The sequence below is a fragment of the Budorcas taxicolor genome, chromosome 4 (genome assembly GCF_023091745.1).
Source record: "Budorcas taxicolor isolate Tak-1 chromosome 4, Takin1.1, whole genome shotgun sequence".
Lineage (NCBI taxonomy): Eukaryota > Metazoa > Chordata > Mammalia > Artiodactyla > Bovidae > Budorcas > Budorcas taxicolor.
Window position 1 is genome coordinate 46,398,352 of NC_068913.1, and position 23,800 is coordinate 46,422,151.

Here is a 23,800-nt window from a genome sequence, read left to right on the forward strand (position 1 = left end):
TGACAGGTCACAGACTTGTACTCAACCCAGCTGAGTCACAAATTCAACTCTGTGAACCCAAGAAGCCAAATAAACAAACAAAAAAAAAGGGAAACACACTTAGTGATAATGAACATTGTCTATAATAACCCACAGCAGCCTATGAATGATGAGTGCTCAATAAATATTTATTGAAGGAATAAATGAACAGGAGCCTAAATCATAATTACTCTTCACTGGGACAGACTTAATTTTTCTCAGAGAATCTGGTGGGAATCAAATTACAGGAGAAGCAAAAGTAACCAAAGAACAATGAAACAAAACTCAACAAGGGGCATTCCCATTAAGAATACTAATTATGGAGATAAAAATTGAAGTCTTTTTCAAAGAATACTTAAGTAGCTGAATTCTGCGGTGGTAAAGTGGTGACAAAGAGGTAGAGACCAGGAGATGCCTACCATAAAATCTAGTCCCCATCTTCTCTTCAGTAACAGAATGCCAGTTATACTTAGGGTAGCTATGCCCCAGCTGAGAGGAAGAACTAACGAGCCTCTTGATTAAAGTGAAAGAGGAGAGTGAAAAAGCTGGCTTAACACTCAACATTCAAAAAAATGAAGATCATGGCATCTGGTCCCATCACTTCATGGGAAATATATGGGGAAACAATGGAAACAGTGACAAACTTTTTTGGGCTCCAAAATCACTGCAGATGGTGACTGCAGCCATGAAATTAAAAGACGCTTGTTCCTTGAAGAAAAGCTATGACCAACCTAAACAGCATATTAAAAAGCAGAGACATTACTTTGCCAACAAAGGTTCATCTAGTCAAAGCTATGGTTTTTCCAGTAGTCATGTATGGATGTGAGAGTTGGACTGTAAAGAAAGCTGAGCGCCAAAGAACTGATGCTTTTGAACTGTGGTATTGGAGAAGACTCTTGAAGAGTCCCCTGGACTGCAAGGAGATCCAACCAGTCCATCCTAAAGGAAATCAGTCCTGAATATTCACTGGAAGGACTGATGCTGAAGCTCCAATACTCTGGCCACCTGACAAGAACTGACTCATCGGAAAACACCCTGATGCTGGAAAAGATTGAGGGCAGGAGGAGAAGGGGACGACAGAGAATGAGATGGCTGGATGGCATCACCAAGTCGATGAGCATGAGTTTGAGCAAGCTCCAGGAGTTGGTGATGTGTAGTGGGAATTCCTAATAATGTACTTTCACAGCCTTGAGAAATTCCACAGAAACAGCACCTGGAAAAACAGCATATATTAAGAAATTATGTTAATGATTACCTTTCATGTTTTTAAGACTAATCTCCTTGTCACAAACCTCAAGGCCAGAACCAGAAGGGAGTATGACTGGGATCATAAAAGCATGGACCTTGGAACATCGGGTCGGTGCCAGGCATGAACTCTGCCTACACACTTGCTAGTTGTTCCCGAGACTAGCCCAGAAGGGAACGGCCTGAGGTGAACACAAGGAGGTCTGGACTATGGCAGTGTAGTATATGACATTCAGGAGTACGTGATTAACACAGCATGTGTCTTGAGAAAGATAAGATCTGTCATGTATGGCAAAACCACTATAATATTGTAATTAGCCTCCAATTAAAATAAATTTATATTAAAACAAAAAATAAAAATTCATATGAAAAGAAAAAAAAGATAAGATCTGAGAAAAATCTTGTAGTCTGCAATTAGGAATAAATGTGTATTCAGAGTGGACTCTGCACCTCAGTCCAGTAGAGTCTGCAGGTCCCCTGACCCACTGCACCAGATTTCATGTTCTTTCTTCATTCTCCTCGCTCGCTCCTGGCCCATCAGGGCAACAGTGATGGACAGGGAAGCCTGGTGTGCTGAAGCCCATGAGGTCGCAAAGAGTCGGACACAAGTGAGCTGACTGACGCCCCAGTTAATGACTACCTTTCCACACCTTCCAGCCACACTGATGACACTTTAGCGGATGTGACAGAAGCAGAAGTCTCACAGGGTGCCTCCGGGAGTCTCCTTAAGGGGAAGGGAAGCATTCTCGAGTCTCCCTGGATCCTGCTGCCTCAAGCCATCTTGAGCCATGAGTATGATGCCAACTCACTGTGAATGGCACAGAGAGCCAGGACTTCAGACAGAGGCCATGTAGCAGCCTGGGCCTTGCAACTCTGGACCTCCCAAAACTAAGCCTGACTGACACAATGATCTTAACTTGGAAATTTAGGGAAGCTATAAAAACATGTAAGGTAAGTATCCAAAAACAGATCCTAATCCAAACATGGGTCCACAGAGAGGCACAATGATTGCTCTAAGTATGTCATTTATCGAGCACTATGTGTCAGACAATTTATACACATCCATTACCTAGTTTAATCCTCACATTCTCACCAAATAGATATTCTCTTCATGTCACAGGGGACACACCAGAGGTTCACAGAATTTAATAGTTTGCACAAAGTCAAAAAGCTGGTAACAGTTGGACCTGGAAATCTAACCCAAGTTGATAAGACTCCATAATCCATGCTCTTTCCACTAATCATGTTGAATATGTAAGAAAAATCCAAAAACTGTCTTAAACAGATATCTAGATTCTAAAGTTAGCAGCACACAGCCAACAGGATAGTCTCACAAACAAGGCTAGCCTTTCTTGCTTTCAACAATGTTTCTCAGACCCCAAAGTAAAAAGCACTTCAGTACAGTTCAGTTGCTCAGTCGTGTCCAACTCGTTGCGACCCCATGAATCGCAGCATACCAGGCCTCCCTGTCCATCACCAACTCCCAGAGTTCACGCAGATTCACGTCCATCGAGTCAGTGATGCCATCCAGCCATCTCATCCTCTGTCGTCCCCTTCTCCTCCTGCCCCCAATCCTTCCCAGCATCAAAGTCTTTTCCAATGAGTCAACTCTTCGCGTGAGGTGGCCAAAGTACTGGAGTTTCAGCTTTAGCATCGTTCCTTCCAAAGAAATTCCAGGGTTGATCTCCTTCAGAATGGACTGGTTGGATCTCCTTGCAGCCTAAGGGACTCTCAAGAGTCTTCTCTAACACCACAGTTCAAAAGCATCAATTCTTTGGCGCTCAGCCTTCTTCACAGTCCAACTTTCACATCCATACATGACTACTGGAAAAACCATAGCCTTGACTAGACAGACCTTAGGCGGCAAACTAATGTCCCTGCTTTTGAATATGCTATCTAGGTTGGTCATAACTTTTCTTCCAAGGAGTAAGCGTCTTTTAATTTCATGGCTGCAGTCACCATCTGCAGTGATTTTGGAGCCCAAGAAAATAAAGTCTGACACTGTTTCCCCATCTATTTCCCATGAAGTGATGGGACCAGATGCCATGATCTTCGTTTTCTGAATGTTGAGTTTTAAGCCACCTTTTTCACTCTCCTCTTTCACTTTCATCAAGAGGCTTTTTAGTTCCTCTTCACTTTCTGCCATAAGGGTGGTGTCATCTGCATATCTGAGGTTATTGATATTTCTCCCAGCAATCTTGATTCCAGCTTGTGCTTCTTCCAGCCCAGCGTTTCTCATGATGTACTGTGCATAGAAGTTAAATGAGCAGGGTGACAAGATACAGCCTTGATGTACACCTTTTCCTACTTGGAACCAGTCTGTTGTTCCATGTCCAGTTCTAACTGTTGCTTCCTGACCTGCATACAGGTTTCTCAAGAGGCAGGTCAGGTGGTCTGGTATTCCTATCTCTTTCAGAATTTTCCACAGTTTCCTGTGATCCACACAGTCAAAGGCTTTGGCATAGTCAATAAAGCAGAAGTAGATGTTTTTCTGAACTCTCTTCCTTTTTCCATGATCCAGAGGATGTTGGCAATTTGATCTGGTTCCTCTGCCTTTTCTAAAACCAGCTTGAACATCAGGAAGTTCATGGTTCACGTATTGCTGAAGCCTGGCTTGAAGAATTTTGAGCATTACTTTACTAGCATGTGAGATGAGTGCACTTAGTAGACAATAAATACCAATTCTCTTATAACTGCCCTTTTAATTTTACATGGAGATTTTAAATGATGTATCTGTTTCATTTAACTGCTAGATTATTTTTGTTTAAAGTTACATGGAAAAGAATAAATTAATCCTATATTTCAGTCATATAAACAGAAAATATATATGAGGCCTTGAAGATATTTTCCTTACCTTGAAAATATGTCTTTGAGTTCATCTAGTATATAACTACCTGGCATTTTATCCTTCCAACTTGAAGAATTTTTAATTAAATCCCAAGAAGAGACACTTTCAGGTAAGAGGATCAATACCCCAGGGCTTTCCCGGTTTTAGCACTGGAAGTCCTATATACTGGGAACTCCATCAGTCCTGGGATAATCTGAAGACTGATCACTCTGTGGCCTCAGGGTACCATATACACGCATAGTTATGTCTTCAACAAAATGTATTAGAACGTGGACAGTTTATATGAAATTGGAGATGAGCATTATTAAAAAGGTTAATTCCCTGGTGGCTCAGCAGTAAAGAATATGCCTGCAGTACAGGAGACGTGGGCTCAATCCCTCTGTCAGGAAGATCCTCTGGAGAAGGAAATGGCAACCCACTCCAGTATTTCTTGCCTGGGGAATCCCATGCACAGAGAGGCTTGGAGGACTACACTCTACGGGGTCACAAAGAGTCAGACACGACTGAGTGACTAAATCACCACCATTATTATAAAGTATGATTGTAAGATATTTGGGCAGCTAAGCAAAAAAGAAATTACAAAGCTCAATATGATCATGCTTAACCAAGAAAATGTTGCTGAGAACATCACAAGTGTATGTCAAATTCTTCACTGTGGTGATATTCAATAAGTTCACCAGGATTACCATTCACCCAGTCCAAAAATGGGCTCTGACAGGCACACACACGTTTATATACAACAGATATTTCATACATATATAAAAAACTGAGACACTATATGAGGAAAGAATGAAAAAGGAATCAAAATTCAAACAACAGTTTTAAAGTACAAATAGTTCCCAACTTGTGTGTGCGAGTATGCTCTGTGCTCAGTCACGTTGGACTCTGCGACCCCAGGGACTGCAGCCCACCAGACTCCTCTGTCCACGGATTTCCCAGGCAAGAACACCGGGGTGGGATGCCATGCCCTCATCGAGGGGATCCTTCCAACCCAGAGACCAAACCCACTTCTCCTGTTTCTCCTGCATTACAGGTCGGTTCTTCACCCAGTGAGCCATCAGGGAAGCCCAACCTACAGTAATCCAACTTATGATTTTATGATGCATTTAGAAATCCTACTTCCAATGGTGAATTTTGATCTTTTCCTGGGCTAGTAACACGTGGACCAAAAGATCCTCTTGCCTTGATGGACAGCAGCAAGCCACAGTTCCCAAAGGATAACTGGGGTCGCTGGCTAGCAATCACCATGGTAAATGACCCATATCCTTACAACCATTCTATTTTTCACTTTCACTCAGTTCAGTTCAATCGCTCAGTCGTGTCCGACTCTTTGCGACCCCATGAATCGCAGCACGCCAGGCCTCACTTTCACTAGTATTCAATAAATTATATAAGATATACAACAATCTATTATAGAATAAGCTTTGCGGCAGATGACTTTGTCTAACTGTGGGCTAATGTAAGTGCTCGAAAGTCATTCAGTCACGTCCACCTCTGTGACCTGATAGAATGTAGCCCATCAGGTTCCTCTGTCCATGGAATTCTTCACGCAAGGATATTGGAGTGGGTTGACATTCCCTACTACAGAGGATCTTCCTGACCCAGGGATCGAACCCACATTTCCTGCATTGCAGGCAAATTCTTTACCATCTGAGCCACCAGGGAAGCCCAATGTTAAGTGTTCAGAGCACGCTTATAGACAGCTAAGCTTAGAGCCAGACATCCTGGAATGTGAAGTCAAGTGGTCCCTAGAAAGCATCACTACGAACAAAGCTAGTGGAGGTGATGGAATTCCAGTGGAGCTATTTCAAATCCTGAAAGATGATGCTGTGAAAGTGCTGCACTCAATATGCCAACAAATTTGGAAAACTCAGCAGTGGCCACAGGACTGGAAAAGTCAGTTTTCATTCCAATTCCAAAGAAAGGCAATGCCAAAGAATGCTTAAACTACCGCACAATTGCACTCATCTCACAGGCTAGTAATGCTCAAAATTCTCCAAGCCAGGCTTCAGCAATACGTGAACCGTGAACTCCCTGATGTTCAAGCTGGTTTTAGAAAAGGCAGAGGAACCAGAGATCAAATTGCCAACATCCACTGGATCATGGAAAAAGGAAGAGAGTTCCAGAAAAACATCTACTTCTGCTTTATTGACTATGCCAAAGCCTTTGACTGTGTGGATCACAAGAAACTGTGGAAAATTCTGAAAGAGATGGGAATACCAGACCACCTGACCTGCCTCTTGAGAAACCTGTATGCAGGTCAGGAAGCAACAGTTAGAACTGGACATGGAACAACAGACTGGTTCCAAGTAGGAAAAGGTGTACATCAAGGCTGTATCTTGTCACCCTGTTTATTTAACTTCTATGCACAGTACATCATGAGAAACGCTGGGCTGGAAGAAACACAAGCTGGAATCAAGATTGCCGGGAGAAATATCAATAACCTCAGATATGCAGATGACACCACCCTTATGGCAGAAAGTGAAAAGGAACTATAAAGCCTCTTGATGAAAGTGAAAGAGGAGAGCGAAGAAGCTGGCTTAAAGCTCAACATTCAGAAAACGAAGATCATGGCATCTGGTCCCATCACTTCATGGGAAATAGATGGGGAAACAGTGGAAACAGTGTCAGACTTTATTTTCTTGGGCTCCAAAATCACTGCAGATGGTGACTGCAGCCATGAAATTAAAAGACGCTTACTCCTTGGAAGAAAAGTTATGACCAACCTAGATAGCATATTCAAAAGCAGGGACATTAGTTTGCCACCTAAGGTCTGTCTAGTCAAGGCTATGGTTTTTCCTGTGGTCATGTATGGATGTGAGAGTTGGACTGTGAAGAAGGCTGAGTGCCAAAGAATTGATGCTTTTGAACTGTGGTGTTAGAGAAGACTCTTGAGAGTCCCTTGGACTGCAAGGAGATCCAACCAGTCCATTCTGAAGATCAACCCTGGGATTTCTTTGGAGGGAATGATGCTAAAGCTGAAACTCCAGTACTTTGGCCACCTCATGCAAAGAGTTGACTCATTGGAAAAGACTCTGATGCTGGGAGGGATTGGGGGCAGTACGAGAAAGGGACAACTGAGGATGAGATGGCTGGATGGTATCACGGACTCAATGGACATGAGTCTGAGTGAACTCCGGGAGATGGTGATGAACAGGGAGGCCTGGAGTGCTGCGATTCATGGGGTCGCAAAGAGTCGGACACGACTGAGCAACTGAACTGAACTGAAGCTTAGCTATCATGTTCAACAAGCGTAGTAAATGGATTTTCAAATGATGATATTTTCAACTTATGTTTATGAGAATGTAACCTCATCATGGACAGAGGAGCCTGATGGGCTACAGTCCATGGAGTCACAAGAGTCAGACACAACTTAGTGACTACATCAACAACAACCACCCCATCATAAGTCAGGGAGGGCTATACATCATCTCTGCGAAATGGTGGAAAAGTTTGATTTTGATGTTTCAGTTCCATAGTATCATAAGAGGCTTAAAACTTTCTGGGGTAGAAACAGGAAATCTGTAAGTTAAAAGAGGTTAGACCCAGCCATATACTTAGGTCCTTTGTAACTTGAACACTCCATGACCCAAGTCATCCCTTTGTGACCTCTTTCTTTTACAGGAGAAACAAGTTAGGCCAGAGAGTTACGTGGCACTCCAAGGATCCAGGTTTGTAAAAGTGGCTAGACTCAGCCATATACTTAGCTCCTTTGTAACTTGAACATTCCATGACCCAAGTCATTCCTTTGTGACCTCTTTCTTTTACAGGAGAAACAAGTTAGGCCAGAGTTACATGACACTCCAAGGGTCCAGGGCTGGCTGGTGAAAGAGGCTGAACAGCTGATTAGCCATATTCTCATCAGAATTATGCTCAGAAACACTTAGAACCAACATAGCTTGTGGTCAGCATGGGGAGATAAGTAACACATTTCACTTCACTCATGGGGGATATTTCACATAGTTTAACTCATAAACAGATAAACTTGCCTCAAGTTTTAAATAGAACTCTGAGCTCAGAAACTCTTTGCTATTAGTTACTTCAGCCATACAATAGCACAATATACAGAGCAGTACTTTTCATGAACTCTCTAAACAAGCCTAGAGAATGAACAAAGTAATTTGAAAACAAACACCTTTGTAATCTGAATGATCTTCAAATACAGAAAACAATTTTCAAAACTAATTACTGCTGTTGTCTAGTATTTCCAGCATCAGGGTCTTTTGTAAGCAAAACAAGCATCTCCCCATTATAAGCGGTGCTGGAATAATGAGAAAGCTTGGTGTGTATTCTGACAATTTCATTCTTATAGCTGAGAGAGATTACAAACAAGCACAGAACTCTACAGGCATATGCTGTTCGAACAGTATGTCACTGTCTCTTAATCTGGTAAAGCCCCCAGATTAAATAAATAGGAAAATCTGCTGCCTCAGAGGGGAAAGATGAATTGTTCCAGGTAGCAGGCTTGTACTGAGTTGATTTTCAATCACTTTTGAATTTATGCTGATCCATCTAGATGCCTGTCCTGTGCCCCAGTAGCCAACGGTACTACCATTTTAAGGGTACAACTTATGGCTGTGATGCTGACCAAAGCTTGCTGATCCAAACCACTCTTACCTTGGCTTCTACTGGTACCCCTTTCTAAAAAGCAGCAGCAGTGTATACACATACTGAGCCTAAGGCCAGGGCTACTGGGCTAAGGAACCTCGGGTAAATCACTAAAACCTCCCGGGCTCTTGGTTTCCTGTTCTCCTCATCTGTGGAAGGGCATTAATAATTTCATGTACTGTAAGTCTCTAAAACCAAACTAAATGTAAATATATTAAAAAAAAATACTTGAAAGAGTTTTTGTAAATTATGAAGTTATAATACTGAAGAGGAAAAGTTAAAATTTTATGTAACCTCCTGCTTCTTCTGCCTCTGTAACACAGCTTGCTCCTTGCAAAGTCTGGATCATGTAGGTCACACAGTCTCAGAAAGTGGGGACTTACAATACTAGGAACTGGAGCTGATCTCACTCACCCCTGTCCTGCTCTTTGCAATTGCCCAGCTCCTGCAAACCTGTTTATTCATGCCTGTCCGTGCATAGGTCAGGCATCCCCTCTCCATCTTGACTGCTGTTCCCACGTGAGCGCAAAACCCTAGTTTAAACCAGCCTGTTAGCAGCTAGTGTTGCCCACTCTAGTCTATAAAAACTCTGTAACCCCTTTGTTCAGGGGTCAGAGCTTGTAATGTTAACTCCTCTGGGCCCGCCAGCATAATAAACCTGAGTTCTCCAACTCTAAGTGTGGTGCTTGGTTTCTTGATTACTGGTTTCTGCAACATTTCTGGAGGCCCCAGCAAGATTCCAACCATGCTGACCCCTTGAGCCACCAGACTGGTGGCTTGGCTGGGCTGGAGCGAAGGAACCCCAAGATGAAGGAGGATGCATGCCACCTGATGGTATTCCGGGTTCTCTTTCGGACTGGTGTCCCGACTCTCCAGATGGCCGAGCCCCAAATGGACTCATTGGAGGGATGGACCAACTCACCAGGAATGGCCACAGGATCAGGTAACGTCCCGGGGCCAGGCCCCAGTCAGTTCCTACCCCAACGGCTAGAAGAGGAGACTGATCACCTCCTTGGAGCTCCCAGGAAGGAAACATCAGATAGGGAGAAATGGAAATGGAGAATGGAGGCACTGTGACTGATAATCTTGGAGTTCCCAGGAAGGGAGCAACAGTTAAGGAACCCTGGGGACTCAGGAGAAGGGAGGCATTGTGACTGATAATCTCCTTGGAGCTCCCAGGAAGGAAGCAACAGTTAAGGAAACCTGGGGACTCAGAAGGGAGGCATTGTGATAGCCTCTGAATGATTGTGAGTGCATGATTGCTGACTGAATGGAGCGAGAGAAATTTTTCTTTTTGGAAACTGCAAAACCAATTTTTTTGCATTTGAAATTAAAAACAACTAGCTTGTTAAAAGGCTTCCTTAGGGAAAAGCTTGAAGTTAACCCTTTCCATGTCCTTGAAATACACAGCCAACTTTGCCTGAGACCTCAGCCTTTGGCAAATTAGAACCTCAGGCAAGGAAAAAAGGGGGTCAAAGAGATATTTTAAATCTCAAACAGAAAACTATAAGATCTCTGACTGTCTGTCTGTATTTATGTAGTCTCAGTGTATGTCTTTTGTTTTTTTTCTAATATTGTTGAAGTTGTAAATGAGTTCTAATTTAATTGGCCTAAAGAAAAGTAAGTGCTTACAAATCAAACAATTCTAAATGTAAGAAAAATTAATCTAAATTTCAGAGTCACATAAACTGGGTAATATTCATCATTAAATATCTAGTATTAATGTTTGTTTTCTAATCTAATAAGGAAGAAGTAGGATGTATGTTTTTAATAAAGAAGATACAAAAAAATTACATTTTATAAAGGGAAAAGAAAGCAGATCTGACTTACAGGTGGCTGTTACAGAAAGTGGTTAAAAAGTATGTGAAAGGTGGACCCTGAAAAAATGTTTTGTGCATGGGTAGGACTAAGTTTAAAATAAATTTAATTAAGTTTACATAAATGAGTTTAAAGCTGGCTGGTGCAAAAACTTAAATTCGGCCTTTCTCTCTATTAAGAGGACATACTTTCTTCAGATGTTGAACTGCTTTTAATTATAGATTTAAGTTTACCTCTTAATTGATCCGTTCTATATTTACCTTTGAAATCTTTTGTTAACTTTGGCTAAGTAAATAACTATTATTTCACAGTAACTTATATGATCGTACCTGACAGTGTTATAAATCCTTTTGACATTTATTGACAAAACTTCCTAAATAACTTGACTTTTAGCTAACTGTGGGATGCTTCAGAGGGCCCCTGAGACTTTCCAAAGAGCTATTAAGCTACCTTGGTTCACTGGACATGTTAAATCACATGGGAAGTACTGTTAAAGGGATGATAAATATTTTCAGGTTATACTGTGTGGTTGATGTTACTAATATAGATATCCTAAAATTATGTGAAATTCATATCGCTCTGATATGCCCTGATAAAATATGGTCAATTATAATTCTAGTTATCATATTAAAGTGTTATGACCAGGTTTCTTTGTCAATTGCAATAGAATCAGATTTTAAACATCCCTTCTATGGTTTTACTCTCATGCCTTTAGAAAAATACTGCTAGTTCTTCAAGATTTATGGAAAAGACTTTCTAAAATTAAGCAGATAAACAAATTTTGTTATTAACAGTAAGCTGGTACCAGACTGGAATTTGGTCTTCTCTCTGTTTAGAGAACAAAGTTTTCTTAGAATGCAGCTTTTGATAACAGATTATTAATTTCTTTGCCTTTAAGTGATTTATATTTGTTTTTACAATCTTTCTGTTACTTTGGTAAAGTAAATGAACATTAGTTACGGTTATGGTACATGTAGACAAAGCTCATTCTGCTTCAACAAAAAAATATAAGCCCTCAGTTAGATTTTTGCTATCCTGATGTCCTTAAAACTTGGCAACAGTCTGCTCCTAAATCAGGAAATTAAAAATGGATAAACAACAGCTGAAAATCAAAGAGCCAGGGCGATGGGAAACCTTGGCTTTTCCCAGCTCCCTGACATTTTTATCTGATGGGTTAAAGCCTTCCCTGGCTACAGTGTTAATGTCCTCATAATGAGTTCTCCAAAAAAGAAAAAATTATGTTTCACTGAATATTCTAGTTTTGTTAATTAAGGTCTGTGCTTACTAAGACTCACTTCTGAGATAGTTCCTTGTTATATTGCTAAAAGGTTTAATTACATTATTAAAAAGGACACTCTAAGATTGTTTGTAAAGCTTATCTCAGTAACCAGTCTTTGGATAAAGGTCAGATGCTCCATGATGTACAACCAGGAGATAACACTTGGCTATAATCATTTAACTGAGTCAGATGACCTGGAGTCTTACCAGGGTATACCCAGTGAAAGTTCTTGACTTAAATTCTTGCTTGTACTCTTACTAATAACTGCTAGCCATATTATTTTCTATGTAGCTTGCTTCAGAAGATTATTTCTTGCGTTACCAAATGTGTGACTGAGCCTGTGATAAAATGCTGGTATGCGGTTCCATGTGAGATCAATAACTGTAATAATGTAACTCTAGATAAGGGAAATAGCACCAAGAGGAAACATTTTCCTGGACCAAGAGGCTAGTAAGACAGGTATGGTCCAGAGACTTTCGCTACTTACCAGGCCTGGTCTAGTGACAACACATCGAGTGGCCTGTCAACGGAATCTTTGTTAGGCCTGGGAATGAGCCTTCCCAGCACCGTGGGACACAATGACCACGAAATGCCCCAAAACATGGCCAAATATGTGGCTATCAAAGGGCACTGCTGACCGGAAGTTGGCCCTTGCCAGCTGCCTCTACAATACCCCCCTTGAAAGGAGTTCAGGGTGGAGACAAAAAATAAGGCACTCTGTGCTCCGGGAAAACCCCAGAAAACCAGGCTTTCAGATAGTCAGATGTTTTCAGGTACAGATTTTTTTGAGTCCAAATTCTTGCATCTTCTCATACCTAGACAGACACTAACATTACAAACCAATGTCTGGACCTGGTTCTCCTGGCTAGCCCCCCAGCAGCTTTCCTACTTCTATTAATCTTTTGCCCATGTATCTTTAACTTTCTTGTTAGGTTTGTTTCTCCAAAAAGTAGTACAAGAATATCCTCTGGCCAACATCCAGACAATGATAGAACAAGCTGCCTTATCATTCTGTGAACTCTCATCTCCCTCCGTAAATGCACCCCGAGGTCCTATTCTCCCTTTGAGATCTTATACAGGAGACCACCCTCAGTGATAGAAAAGCTCAAGGGAGACCACCAACAACTAGCTGACCTGGAGATGTCCCAACACCTCCAGGCCCTAGGAAAAAAGTCTTCCACCAAATTGCCCGAGAAACCTTAGAAAGGACACCCATTCCTTTGGGCAATTGGGTTCATCCCTATCAGCAGATGAGGTATGGGTTACAGACTGGGTAAAGGAACCACTTCAGCCAGTTTGGACAGGCCCTCACACGCCGTCCTGGCAACCCCTACTGCTGTCAAAGTTATAGGTGTCATTCCTTGGATCCACCACACCAGAGTCAAGAAGGCAGCGACTTCCTGTGATGAAGACACCTGGAAAGCAGTTCAGGACCCCACAAAACCTCCTCAAGGTCTGGTTCCAAAGACAACAGCCCTTACCCATGAAGGACGCTGAGCCCTGCTCCAGTCACTCCAGAAGCTGACTAGTCAACACACGGCAGAAGCTTGAGGATTCTTCAGTCTTGCTCCAGTCACACTCCAGCAGCTGGCTGGTCAACACACAGCCGAAGCTTTAGGCTCCAGCTATCAGAACATCAATGGATTTTCACTGTCAAACCTGGCCTCTAACCCTAATTGGTATTATTGCTGTTCTCTTCATTACAGGACCAACTAGACTTCCTGGCTGAGGTGGTTTTACAAAGTAGGAGAGAGCAAGGCCTGCTGACAGCCAAAAAGGGAGGAATTGCCTCTTCTTGAATGAGAAACGCTGCTAAAAGCAGCGTGTAACCAATCAGAAAGAGACATGGCCCAACAGCTAAGGGAATGAATCATAGAAAGGAGAAACTAGCTAATTCCTGGGGTAACTGAAACAATATCTGGAGCTGGGGGTCGTGACTTCTCCCTTGAACAGGTCCTCTCTTCATGCTCTTTGCGGTGCTCTTGTTTGGCCCTTGTATCCTCAATACAATTACCAGGATCATAACCTCTCGGATTGAATCCATAAATTTACATGATAATAGCACAATACAGCCCCCTAAACAATGGAGAGCTCTGAATGTCCTACCAAAACATGAGATGATGCTTTCTACAGTGAATGATAGAAGCATCAAGAGGGGAGAATGAGAGGAAAAGTTAAAATTTTACATAATCTCTTGCTCCTTCTGCCTCTGTAACTCAGCTTGCTCCTTGCAAAGTCTGGATCATGTAGGTCACGCAGTCTCAGAAAGTGGGGAATACTAGGAACTGGAGCTTATCTCACTCACCCTTGTCCTGCTTTTTACAACTGCACAGCCCCTGGAAACCTACTTAATCACACCTGTCCGTGTAAAGGTCAGGCATCCCCCTCCCCATCTTGACTGCTGTTCCTGTGCGCGCAAAACCCCTTAGTTTAAACCAGCCTGTTAGCAGCTAGCGTTGCCCACTATAGTCTGTCTATAAAAACTCTGTAACCTCTTTGTTCAGGGCTCAGAGCTAGGAGTGTTAACTCCTCTGGGCCCGCCAGCGTAATAAACCTGAGTTCTCCAACTCTCCGAGTATGGTGCTTGATTTCTCGATTTCTGGTTTCTGCAACAATACATTATTTAAACAACTCAGTTGGCAAAGACTGTATCTCTGACGTAACAATACTGCCCCTGAGATGTATAAGTTCTTGCATAATCTGTCACAAAGTCTGTTAATTAAAATATTTAAATACACAATCAATGGTTATTAAATTCAAAAGACAAGTCAAGGAAGGCACTATAAATATAGAAAGGTAGAAGTCTTCAGTATTCTAGCATCTAGAGTAGTACACTATGTGACTTAGACTGGAAATCACATGGGTGATTCTTTAAATACCAGTTTTATGCATGCCCTCAGGCCTTCAGGCTAAATTGTGTGCGCATTAATTATGGGCACAGTTCATTTCCCCAGTAATACTTCAATGAAAACATTTCTTACCTGTATGCATTTCAATCTAAAGTGCCCACATCAACACAAACCACCTACAGGCATATTCTAATTTACAAAGAAAAAAAGAATAGAATGGAATGGAAAAACTCACTATAATTACAGCTGTCTACCACTACAAAGAAAAAGCAGAATGAAACAACAAATTAAAGACAAGCAATACTTTTTCAAACACAGACAAAAATGTTCTTAAAAATCGCCCCAATTTCCCAAGTTCACTAATACTCAAAATTAACATAACACCCTTTTCATACAAGGTGACTCTATCATAGAACGTATAACTAAATCCCAAACCCTACGAAGGAATGCTTATATTAAAACGTCCTTCATATAGTTATAACTGAATTAATTTCATAATTAAATTTTTCAATATGAAATGTGAGACGCTGAATGAAAATAAGAGTATGAGAAATACACTAAGTATTACCGTCTTTTTGAGACTACAAAATTCTTGCAGCAGGAAAACCTGCAGAATGTAATTAAATAAAATCTGAAAACTGTGACTATATTTTCACTTAACTTAAAACATTTTGAAGTCAGTATCGCTTTTAAATTTTAAACAAGACCTGAATTTCTTCTCTAACAGACTGAAATTTTCTTCCAACAAAATCAGACTACTGTGGGAAACTGGTAATCTTTTCTTTTTAAACATTACATAACTTCTTCCTAAACAATATGGATGTCTGAGGCTAAATCAAAACCAATGAAACCGAAAATAGAAATGGAACTGCTAGATATTCATTCTCAACAAAGATGGAAATTATTTCTTAATTTTCAGAGAGCTGTATTTCAGGAATCACTTTCTCAATACATTAACCAGAATTATCAACTAGCAAACACTTGATGTTAATTAGCCAAAGTAAACCAGGTGAGTCATATTATAACATATACAGAACAACTGCAGTAAAGGAAAAACCAAAAATCAAGTGACGTTTTAAAGGTTAACTTTTCTCATATTAGAGTTTTCCAGGTACAACAGAGATATGATGCATTAGACTCAGAAGCCTGTAGAAACGTACTGATCTCATTATAGAGAGTTCTAGTCAAAGGAGGGGGGGAAGACTATCTGAATACCTGTTTTGAAATGCCTGCAGTAACACTCAATTTGAGAAACAAACCACCGAACAGAAGACAAGAAAGCACGGTCAAAAAAACAAAAACAAAAAAAAAGAAGACACCGTCTTCTACCACCTCGCCGTACCTTGCTCCAAACTTTAGCTCTTCGTTTCCTTTCCGTGGTTAACTTTCAAAATAAATGGGGAGAAACCTGTCGGAACGAATTTTTAGAAATAAGTACGATAGGTGAAGCAGAAATAAATTGTTCTAAGGAAGTCGTCTAACCACTCATTTACATACACCAAAAGACACCCACATATATTCCAGTCGGTGAAGCTACCTCGCGAACCGCAGAGAAGCTTGGACCTATATATAACAAATCCCAGAGACGGCTACTCTCCCAAACGCGAGGGAAAAAAAAAACAACTATGTGGCTCTTCAAACACGCAGCGCAGAGATGCGAGCTCCGCACAAATTCAAACGAAGCCCTACCATTCACAAGTGCAGCATCTCCGAGATGAGGCAGGGCTCGGGAGCAGGAATCCACCCACAGCCCGCTCTACTCCGCCGAAGAGCCAAGCAGCCCCAGGCCGGGGCGGGAGGATCGCTCCTCCCAGAGACCGAGAGGAAGCGAGCCGAATCGCGCGGTGCCACTGAGCGGGGCCGGGGGAGGGGCTCACCAGGTGCGCCGGGCGGGCAGGCGTGCGCGCCGCCGCCTCTGCTGCTGCTGCGGCTCTTCGGCTACCGGCCCCAGCGCCCCAGCGCAGCGGGAGGGGCGACGGAGGCCGGCGCCCGAGTTCCTCCGCCCCCGGCCCCGCCGCGCCGGCTCCGCCAGGGGCGCCAGCAGCTGCAGGCAGCGCCTCAGCCCTCGCCGCCTCACCATCCCAGGGCCGAGCAGGCGCCGCAGCCCACCCGGCGGCCCGAGCCCGCGCGGGGCCCTTGCCGAGCTAGGTTCCACTCCACGTCGCCCGCTCACTCACTCATTGTGACCTTCGAATCTGGCAGCCCCGCCAGCGAACCTGGCAGCCCCGGGCTGGCCGCTGCTCTGGCCTTTACCAAGATGGCCGGACCCCGGCAGCGAGGCCGTGTTGTTGGTAAAGGAGGTGCCGCGGCATGCTACGCCCCTCCCGGCCCGGTCCCTGTCCTTGCCCCACTCCTCCTCCGCACAAGCCTTTGTGACTAGCCCTGCGGGCTATCCTGTCCTAGACCAGACGCTAACTTGCAGATAGCTTGAACAGCTCTCGGATCAGCCGCCCTAATTGCTAAAATTAAATGGAATCGTGGTGGCGGTTCTTGGCCTGCGCTATCCTAGTAGGCCGGTGAAAGTGAAAGTGAAGTCGCTCAGTCGTGTCCGACTCTTTGCGACCCCATGGACTGTAGCCTATCAGGCTCCTCCGTCCATGGGATTTTCCAGGCAAGAATGCTGGAGTGAACTGCCATTTCCTTCTCCAGGGGATCTTCCCGACCCAGGAATCGAACGCGGGTCTGCCGCATTGCAGGCAGACGCTTTGTCTGAGCCACCAGGGAAGCTTAGGTAGCAAGATACTTAAGGTGATGACCAAATACCACCAGATTAGGATTCTTAGCTTTTTCCCAGGTTTTCATTTTTGAGTTGCAGGATGCAATTCATTGTTTTTTAAAGTGTTTGGGTGCTCACGGGCCAGAAAGAAATGCCTTCTGCCTGGGCCTCCAAATGCAGATACAACTGCGGGAAAATGCAAAACAAATTACTTTGCAATTTGAAGGTGAACGTGCCAAGTGTAATAGCGTAGGAATGTAAAGCAGATTATATCAGGTGTGGACTTTTACCCCCTCGGGGAGCTTACAGCTGAATCTTATTGACTTAAGGGTGATTAAGAGCTGCTTGTTCCTGGGTCACAGTGTTGTTCCTCGCTGCAGCAGGGAAAAGAAACAGCGCTACAAAACCAAATTATAAATTGAAGCTACTGATAGGTCAGGAGGTCTTCACAGTGCCCTTAGCTAAGGAACTTTTGAAAAATGCCCCCTGCTCCCCTCACCCCAATTCTTTATGATGATTTTCAAATAGACAGAAAATAGAGATGGCTTTTTGTTATGATGTTTGAATAAATTGCAGGTATCAAAATCAATCACCCCTAAATACTTCAGCCTGTGTCTTCTAAAAAAATAACATTCGCCTCAGAATCACAATACCAGTACTACATCTAAGACAATTCCCTGATGGTATTTAACATCCAGTCCATTTTCAAGTTATGTGATTGTCCCAAGAAGGTCTTTTAAGCCTTTTTTTCCCCTAAACTAAGATATTGCCTAGGCTCATGCACTGCATTAATGTTTATGCTATCTAAACTCTGGAATATCACATAAATTTTATGGATTGTGTTGCCATTTCTACTCTACTTCTGTTGTAGAAAGGGGGGTGGCCCCCAGGGCTCCAAGAGCAGGCTCTTGTCTAACACTCAGAAAAGAATTGTCGGAGGAGACGTGCTGACAAAGCAAGAAACTTTATTGGAAGAAGGCACCCGGGCAGAGAGCAACAAGGTAAGGGAACCCAGGAGAACTGCTCTGCTTTCGGGTTTTATGGTGATGGGATTAATTTACGGGTTGTCTTTAGCCAATCATTCTGACTCAGAGTCCTTCCTGGTGGTGCATGCCTTGTTCAGCCAACATGGATGCCAGACAGAAGGATTCTGGGAGGTGGCCAGACATATGGTGTCTCCTTTTGACCTCTTGCGAACCCTTCTGGTTGGTGGTGGCTTATTAGTTCCCTGTTCCTAACCAGGACCTCCTGTTGTAAAACAACTCATGCAAATAGCTACTATGGTGCCTGGCCAGGGTGGGCGGTTTCAGTCAGTGTGCTTCCCCTACACTTCTAAAGCTTAATTTTTTTTGACAGTGAAAAGCTGTTTAGTATACCAATTTTTATCATTCCAGGCAAAACCTACCTTGTCCTGCTTCACAGTACAGAGCAGAATGAACGCTGTGCCTCTTGCATTTCACTCATGGTTTAATTTTAGATCCTGGCCTGCTGAATTGGGTTTTATATGTCCTTTGCTCTTTGCTGACCCCTAGAAAGTCAGGCATTTGGCATATAATGGTTTGTCTTTTAAGCTGTCACTGTTAAAAATAAGACAACAGGCCTAAAATGGAGTCACTTAATGCTTAGCTCCACATCAACAAAGGAGACTAATAATGTCAGCCTCTCCCGGAATTGGAATCTTAAACCAGTCAATCAAGGAATCACCTGGTCAGCACTAGTGAGATAATCAGCTTGATATATCCATGTCATGACACAACACACCCAGACCCACATCATCCCCTAAAGGAAAGTGACCTTGTCGCAACCAATTCACTTTCTGCTAGTATGACTTCCAGGTCCCACTCCCTTCTGCCTGTAAAGTTCTTTAATTTTGTACAATGCCTTGGAGCTTCTATCTATGAGATGGGATGCTGCCAAATTCATGAATCATTGAATAAAGCCTATAAGATCTTTAAAATTTACTGTTGAATTTTTAAAAAACATTACTTCTTTTTCAAATGTTAATTAATGCTGTAAAGAAGAGGAGCAAATTTACACAGCTCCCTTAAGTGGTTAGGTGGGCCAAGGTAATGTTTCTGGAGACTAGTATTAAATGAGCTTATTTTAAATACTTCACAAAATCTTAAGCTCTACTTAAATAACTTCTGTAAAACCACATATAAACCAATTTTAGCACAATAGCTCATCTGTAAAGTGAGTTCTGCAATCAGTATTGTCCTTTCTTTTCCCAACTCCAAGCCTAAAGGCACAGAGGACTAGAGCACCACGTGACTACTCACTGCTGCTGCTGCTGCTAAGTTGCTTCAGTCGTGTCCGACTCTGTGTGACCCCATAAATGGCAGCCCACCAGGCTCCCCCGTCCCTGGGATTCTCCAGGCAAGAACACGAGTGGGTTGCCATTTCCTTCTCCAATGCATGAAAGTGAAAAGTGAAAGTGAAGTCACTCAGTCGTGTTCGACTTAGTGACCCCACGGACTGCAGCCCACCAGGCTCCTCCATCCATTGGATTTTCCAGGCAAGGGTACTGAAGTGGGGTGCCATTGCCTTCTCCGTGACTACTTACTGCTGCTGCTAAGTCGCTTCAGTCGTGTCCGACTCTGTGCAACCCCATAAACGGCAGCCCACCAGGCTCCCCCGTCCCTGGGATTCTCCAGGCAAGAACACTGGAGTGGGGTGCCATTTCCTTCTCCAATGCATGAAAGTGAAAAGTGAAAGTGAAGTCACTCAGTCGTGTCCGACTACTTACTGGGGGAATTTAATTCAATGTGTATTTATAGCAGCACCTGTGGAATTAACTACAACATTCACCTCCAGTTAAATCAAAAATTGTTTGCATGAACATTAAGAATCTATCAGTTCAGTTCAGTCGCTCAGTCGTGTCTGACTCTTTGCGACCCCATGAATCGCAGCACACCAGGCCTCCCTATCCCTGTCCATCACCAACTCCCGGAGTTCACTCAAACTCACGTCCATCGAGTTGGTGATGCCATCCAGCCATCTCATCCTCTGTCGTCCCCTTTTCCTCCTGCCCCCAATCCCTCCCAGCATCAGAATCTTTTCCAATGAGTCAACTCTTCACATGAGGTGGCCAAAGTACTGGAGTTTCAGCTTTAGCATCATTCCTTCCAAAGAACACCCAGGACTGATCTTTAGAATGGACTGGTTAGACCTCCTTGCAGTCCAAGGGACTCTCAAGAGTCTTCTCCAACACCACAGTTCAAAAGCATCAATTCTTTGGCGCTCAGCTTTCTTCACAGTCCAACTCTCACATCCATACATGACTACTGGAAAACCCATAGCCTTGACTAGACGGACCTTTGTTATAGATAACTCCAAATAGCAATGAGGCAGCTAACGTCTAAATCTGCCATTAACTACCTCTTTGACCTTGGAAAATACCCATCTCACATCACCAGGCCCCCACTCCTACCCTCCAAAATGACCAAGTCTCTATGGCCACTTACGGTTGTAACATTCAGTGACTCTAATAAAAAAGATTGTGGGGGGTGGGTTAAATATGTGAAGACTGCATGCTGATTACAGGGTTTAAGTTGGATTACATTAGGCCAATGATCAACCAAAGTTGACCTGAAGACCACGTCTAACCTGCCCCCTAGTTTGTTTTGGTTCTGATTCAAACTAGTTCTCAGAATATAAAATCCTCAAATTTTACATTATAGTAATACTTTCTCATTTCTTGTATTGTGGTAAAAAAAACACATAACTAAAATGGTTAAGGTGGAAATTTTTAAAGGTACAGTTCAGTAGCGTTAAGTATGTTCACACTGATGGCCAACAGATCTCTAGGATGTTTTCATTGTGCAAATCTAAAATTCTATACTCATTAAACAATACTCTCTTTCCCTCCCAACTCCCAGGCCTTGGTAACCACCATTCTATTTTCTGTTTAGGTGGATTTGACTATTCAAAAACCTGATCCAAATGGAATCATCCTTGCTCCCTTCAGCAACACATAAACAAATGGAATTATCCAATATTTGTCTCTTTATGACTGCCTTTTTTTTAAAGTCTTTATTGAATTTGTTACAATATTACTTGTTTTATGTTTTGGTTTTTTGGCCATGAGGCACATGGGATATTGAATCCCCAACCCCTGCACTGGAAAGCCAAGTCTCAACACTGGACCTCCAGGGAAGTCCCATGCCTTACTTTTCTTAGTGTGATTTTCTCAAGGTTCATCTATGTTATAGCATGTGACAAGATTTTCTTCCTTTTTTAGGCTGAATAGTATTCCATTGTATGTATTTGCCATATTTTATTTATCCATTCATCCATCAATGGACATTTGGGCTGCTCCTACAGATAAGATTGTCAGATATTTCTCCAGAAAAGATGGGTTTATTTGGGGTCAGCAGAGAATTGCAAGCCAAGGTCTGCAACCATGGTGAGCCATGTGCAAGTCCCAAGACAGCAATGGGAGGGGCATCCTTTCATGGAGGCGGAAAGGGAGTTGGGAGGGCTCTGGAAACAACAAGTTCATGACTTTCCATTGGCTGAATCCTTGCCAGGAAAGAAGAGTCTTTCTCCTTTCCACTGGGCTCTGCTATCATCATACAGTGTGACAGCTTCCCCTTCTGGTCTCCCAACTCTATTTAATTGAGGTTTATTAATCTTTTTATCCTTTCCATAGTAACTACATCATTTTACAGTTCCACCAATAGTGCACAAGTGTTTCAATATCTCCATATCTTCATCACTTGTCATTTCTGTGTTATTGATAGTAGCCATGTTTTATGGATAATAGGGTATGAGGTGATATTTTGTTGTGATTTTGATCTGCATTTCTCTGGTGATTAGGGATGTTGAACATCTTTTTGTATACTTGTTGGCCGTTTATTAATATATACCATCTTGGAGAAATTTCCATTGAACTCCTTTGCCCATTTTTAAATTGAGTGATTTCTGTTGCTGAGTTGTAGAATTCTTTATATATTCTGGATATTTACCACTTATCAGAAATATGATTTGCAAATATTTCCTTCTATTCTGTAGGTTCTTTTCACTTTATTAGTTGTGTCCTGCACAAAAGTTTAAGTTTGGTATAGTCCCATTTGTCTATTCTTACTTTTATTACCTGTGCTTTTAATGTCATATCTAAGAAATCACTGCCAGTCCAATGTCATCCTTTTCTTCAGTTTTATAGTTTTTGTATGGCCTATGAGCTAAGAATGATTTTTTTTTACAGGTTTACACGCATGATCGAGAGGAAATTCAAAAAATAATATTTTGTGATACCTGAAAATACTGTAAAAATCAAATTTCAGGGTCCATAAAAGTTTTGTTTATATAAAGTCATATTAATTCATTTATATATCATCTGACTCCTTTTGCAATACAAGGGCAGAAGTGGGTAGTTGCAACAGAGACATGACCCACAATGCCCAAAATATCTAACCTTTTACCAAAAAAGTTTGCTGACTTCTGTGTTAGGCTATTTTTTAATCATGAAACTTTAGATATATATATTAAAAAACAACAACCATCAACGGTGAAAGAGGAAACTTAAAAGTCACCAATACATATATATTTTGTGATTAAACAAAATTATTAGACTTCAAGGGTTTTTTTAGACTTTTCTATTTTATTTTATTTTTCATTTAACTTTTAAAACATAAGTTTTAACTTAAAACACCACTCATGTTGACTATACACTTCAATGTTTAATCCTTATGTTATTAGCTTGTCAGGTTGAATCCACTGACAAAATCACCAGAAGAATATGGGAAGACCCACTTTGACTTTCTCCAATGAAGGAGGACTCCTCCTACACCTAAGTGCTTGAAAGAATATGATGTGAGGGAAGTCTTCATCTGGGCACACTGCCTGTGAAAAAAATCAGCCTTCTTTGTTCTCATGCTTTTCTGCTAACATTATTTTGGGTTTCCATGCAGCTGAATTACACAGTTAAAACCAAAGATTGGAATTTAGAATAAAGACTCAGACACTTTTCAAACTAAACAGCAAAAACTGACTGCTAATGTTCAAGACATTAAATCTTATTTATCCTCTTCACTCTAGCTAACTAAACATTTTATCTTATGACAGTTGGACCTTAAAATAGACACTTCCCTGTTGACTTGTTGGATTAATATAACAACTTTTTACATTCAGTTTGCTGCCCGAAGAAACAATACAATGTTAATTCAACTTGGATGACATTTATTATGGCAGAGAGAGAAAAGATTTCTTGCCTTCTTCCCAACAAACACCTCAGGTTATCTGATTTTTCACAGATTGAGGACTAGTGAGGGTTATTTGTCCCAGTCCTCCTCCCTAAATTCCCAAGTCCCCAGCCAACAACAGCTGTGTGTCAACTGCTTCCAATTCAAGAACAAAGAACATGGCTCCCTGTGTTACACTAAAGAATCCTCTCTCCCCCTGAAAATATTCACCCCCTA

At 42.1% G+C, this 23,800-nt stretch overlaps 1 protein-coding gene across 4 annotated transcripts in view; it reads right to left on the reverse strand.

Moving 5' to 3' along the window:
• Positions 1 to 23,800, reverse strand: part of NAPEPLD (N-acyl phosphatidylethanolamine phospholipase D) — a 92,894-nt gene that overhangs the window by 38,246 nt on the left and 30,848 nt on the right. The window contains exons 1-2 of one of the 4 annotated variants that reach the window (XM_052638661.1): positions 16,355 to 16,468; positions 16,008 to 16,073 (exon numbers count right to left, since the gene is read on the reverse strand). The exons of 1 other annotated variant lie outside the window; for it this stretch is intronic. Coding sequence is in view for 1 of the 3 variants with exons in the window: in XM_052638660.1 (XP_052494620.1) it covers positions 16,543 to 16,745 (203 nt within the window). In the remaining 2 variants the exon portion in view is untranslated. Of the gene's footprint in view, positions 1 to 16,007; positions 16,074 to 16,354; positions 16,474 to 16,542; positions 16,839 to 23,800 lie in introns of those variants that run through there. 2 more of the 4 variants (XM_052638660.1, XM_052638662.1) reach the window with 2 other exon arrangements.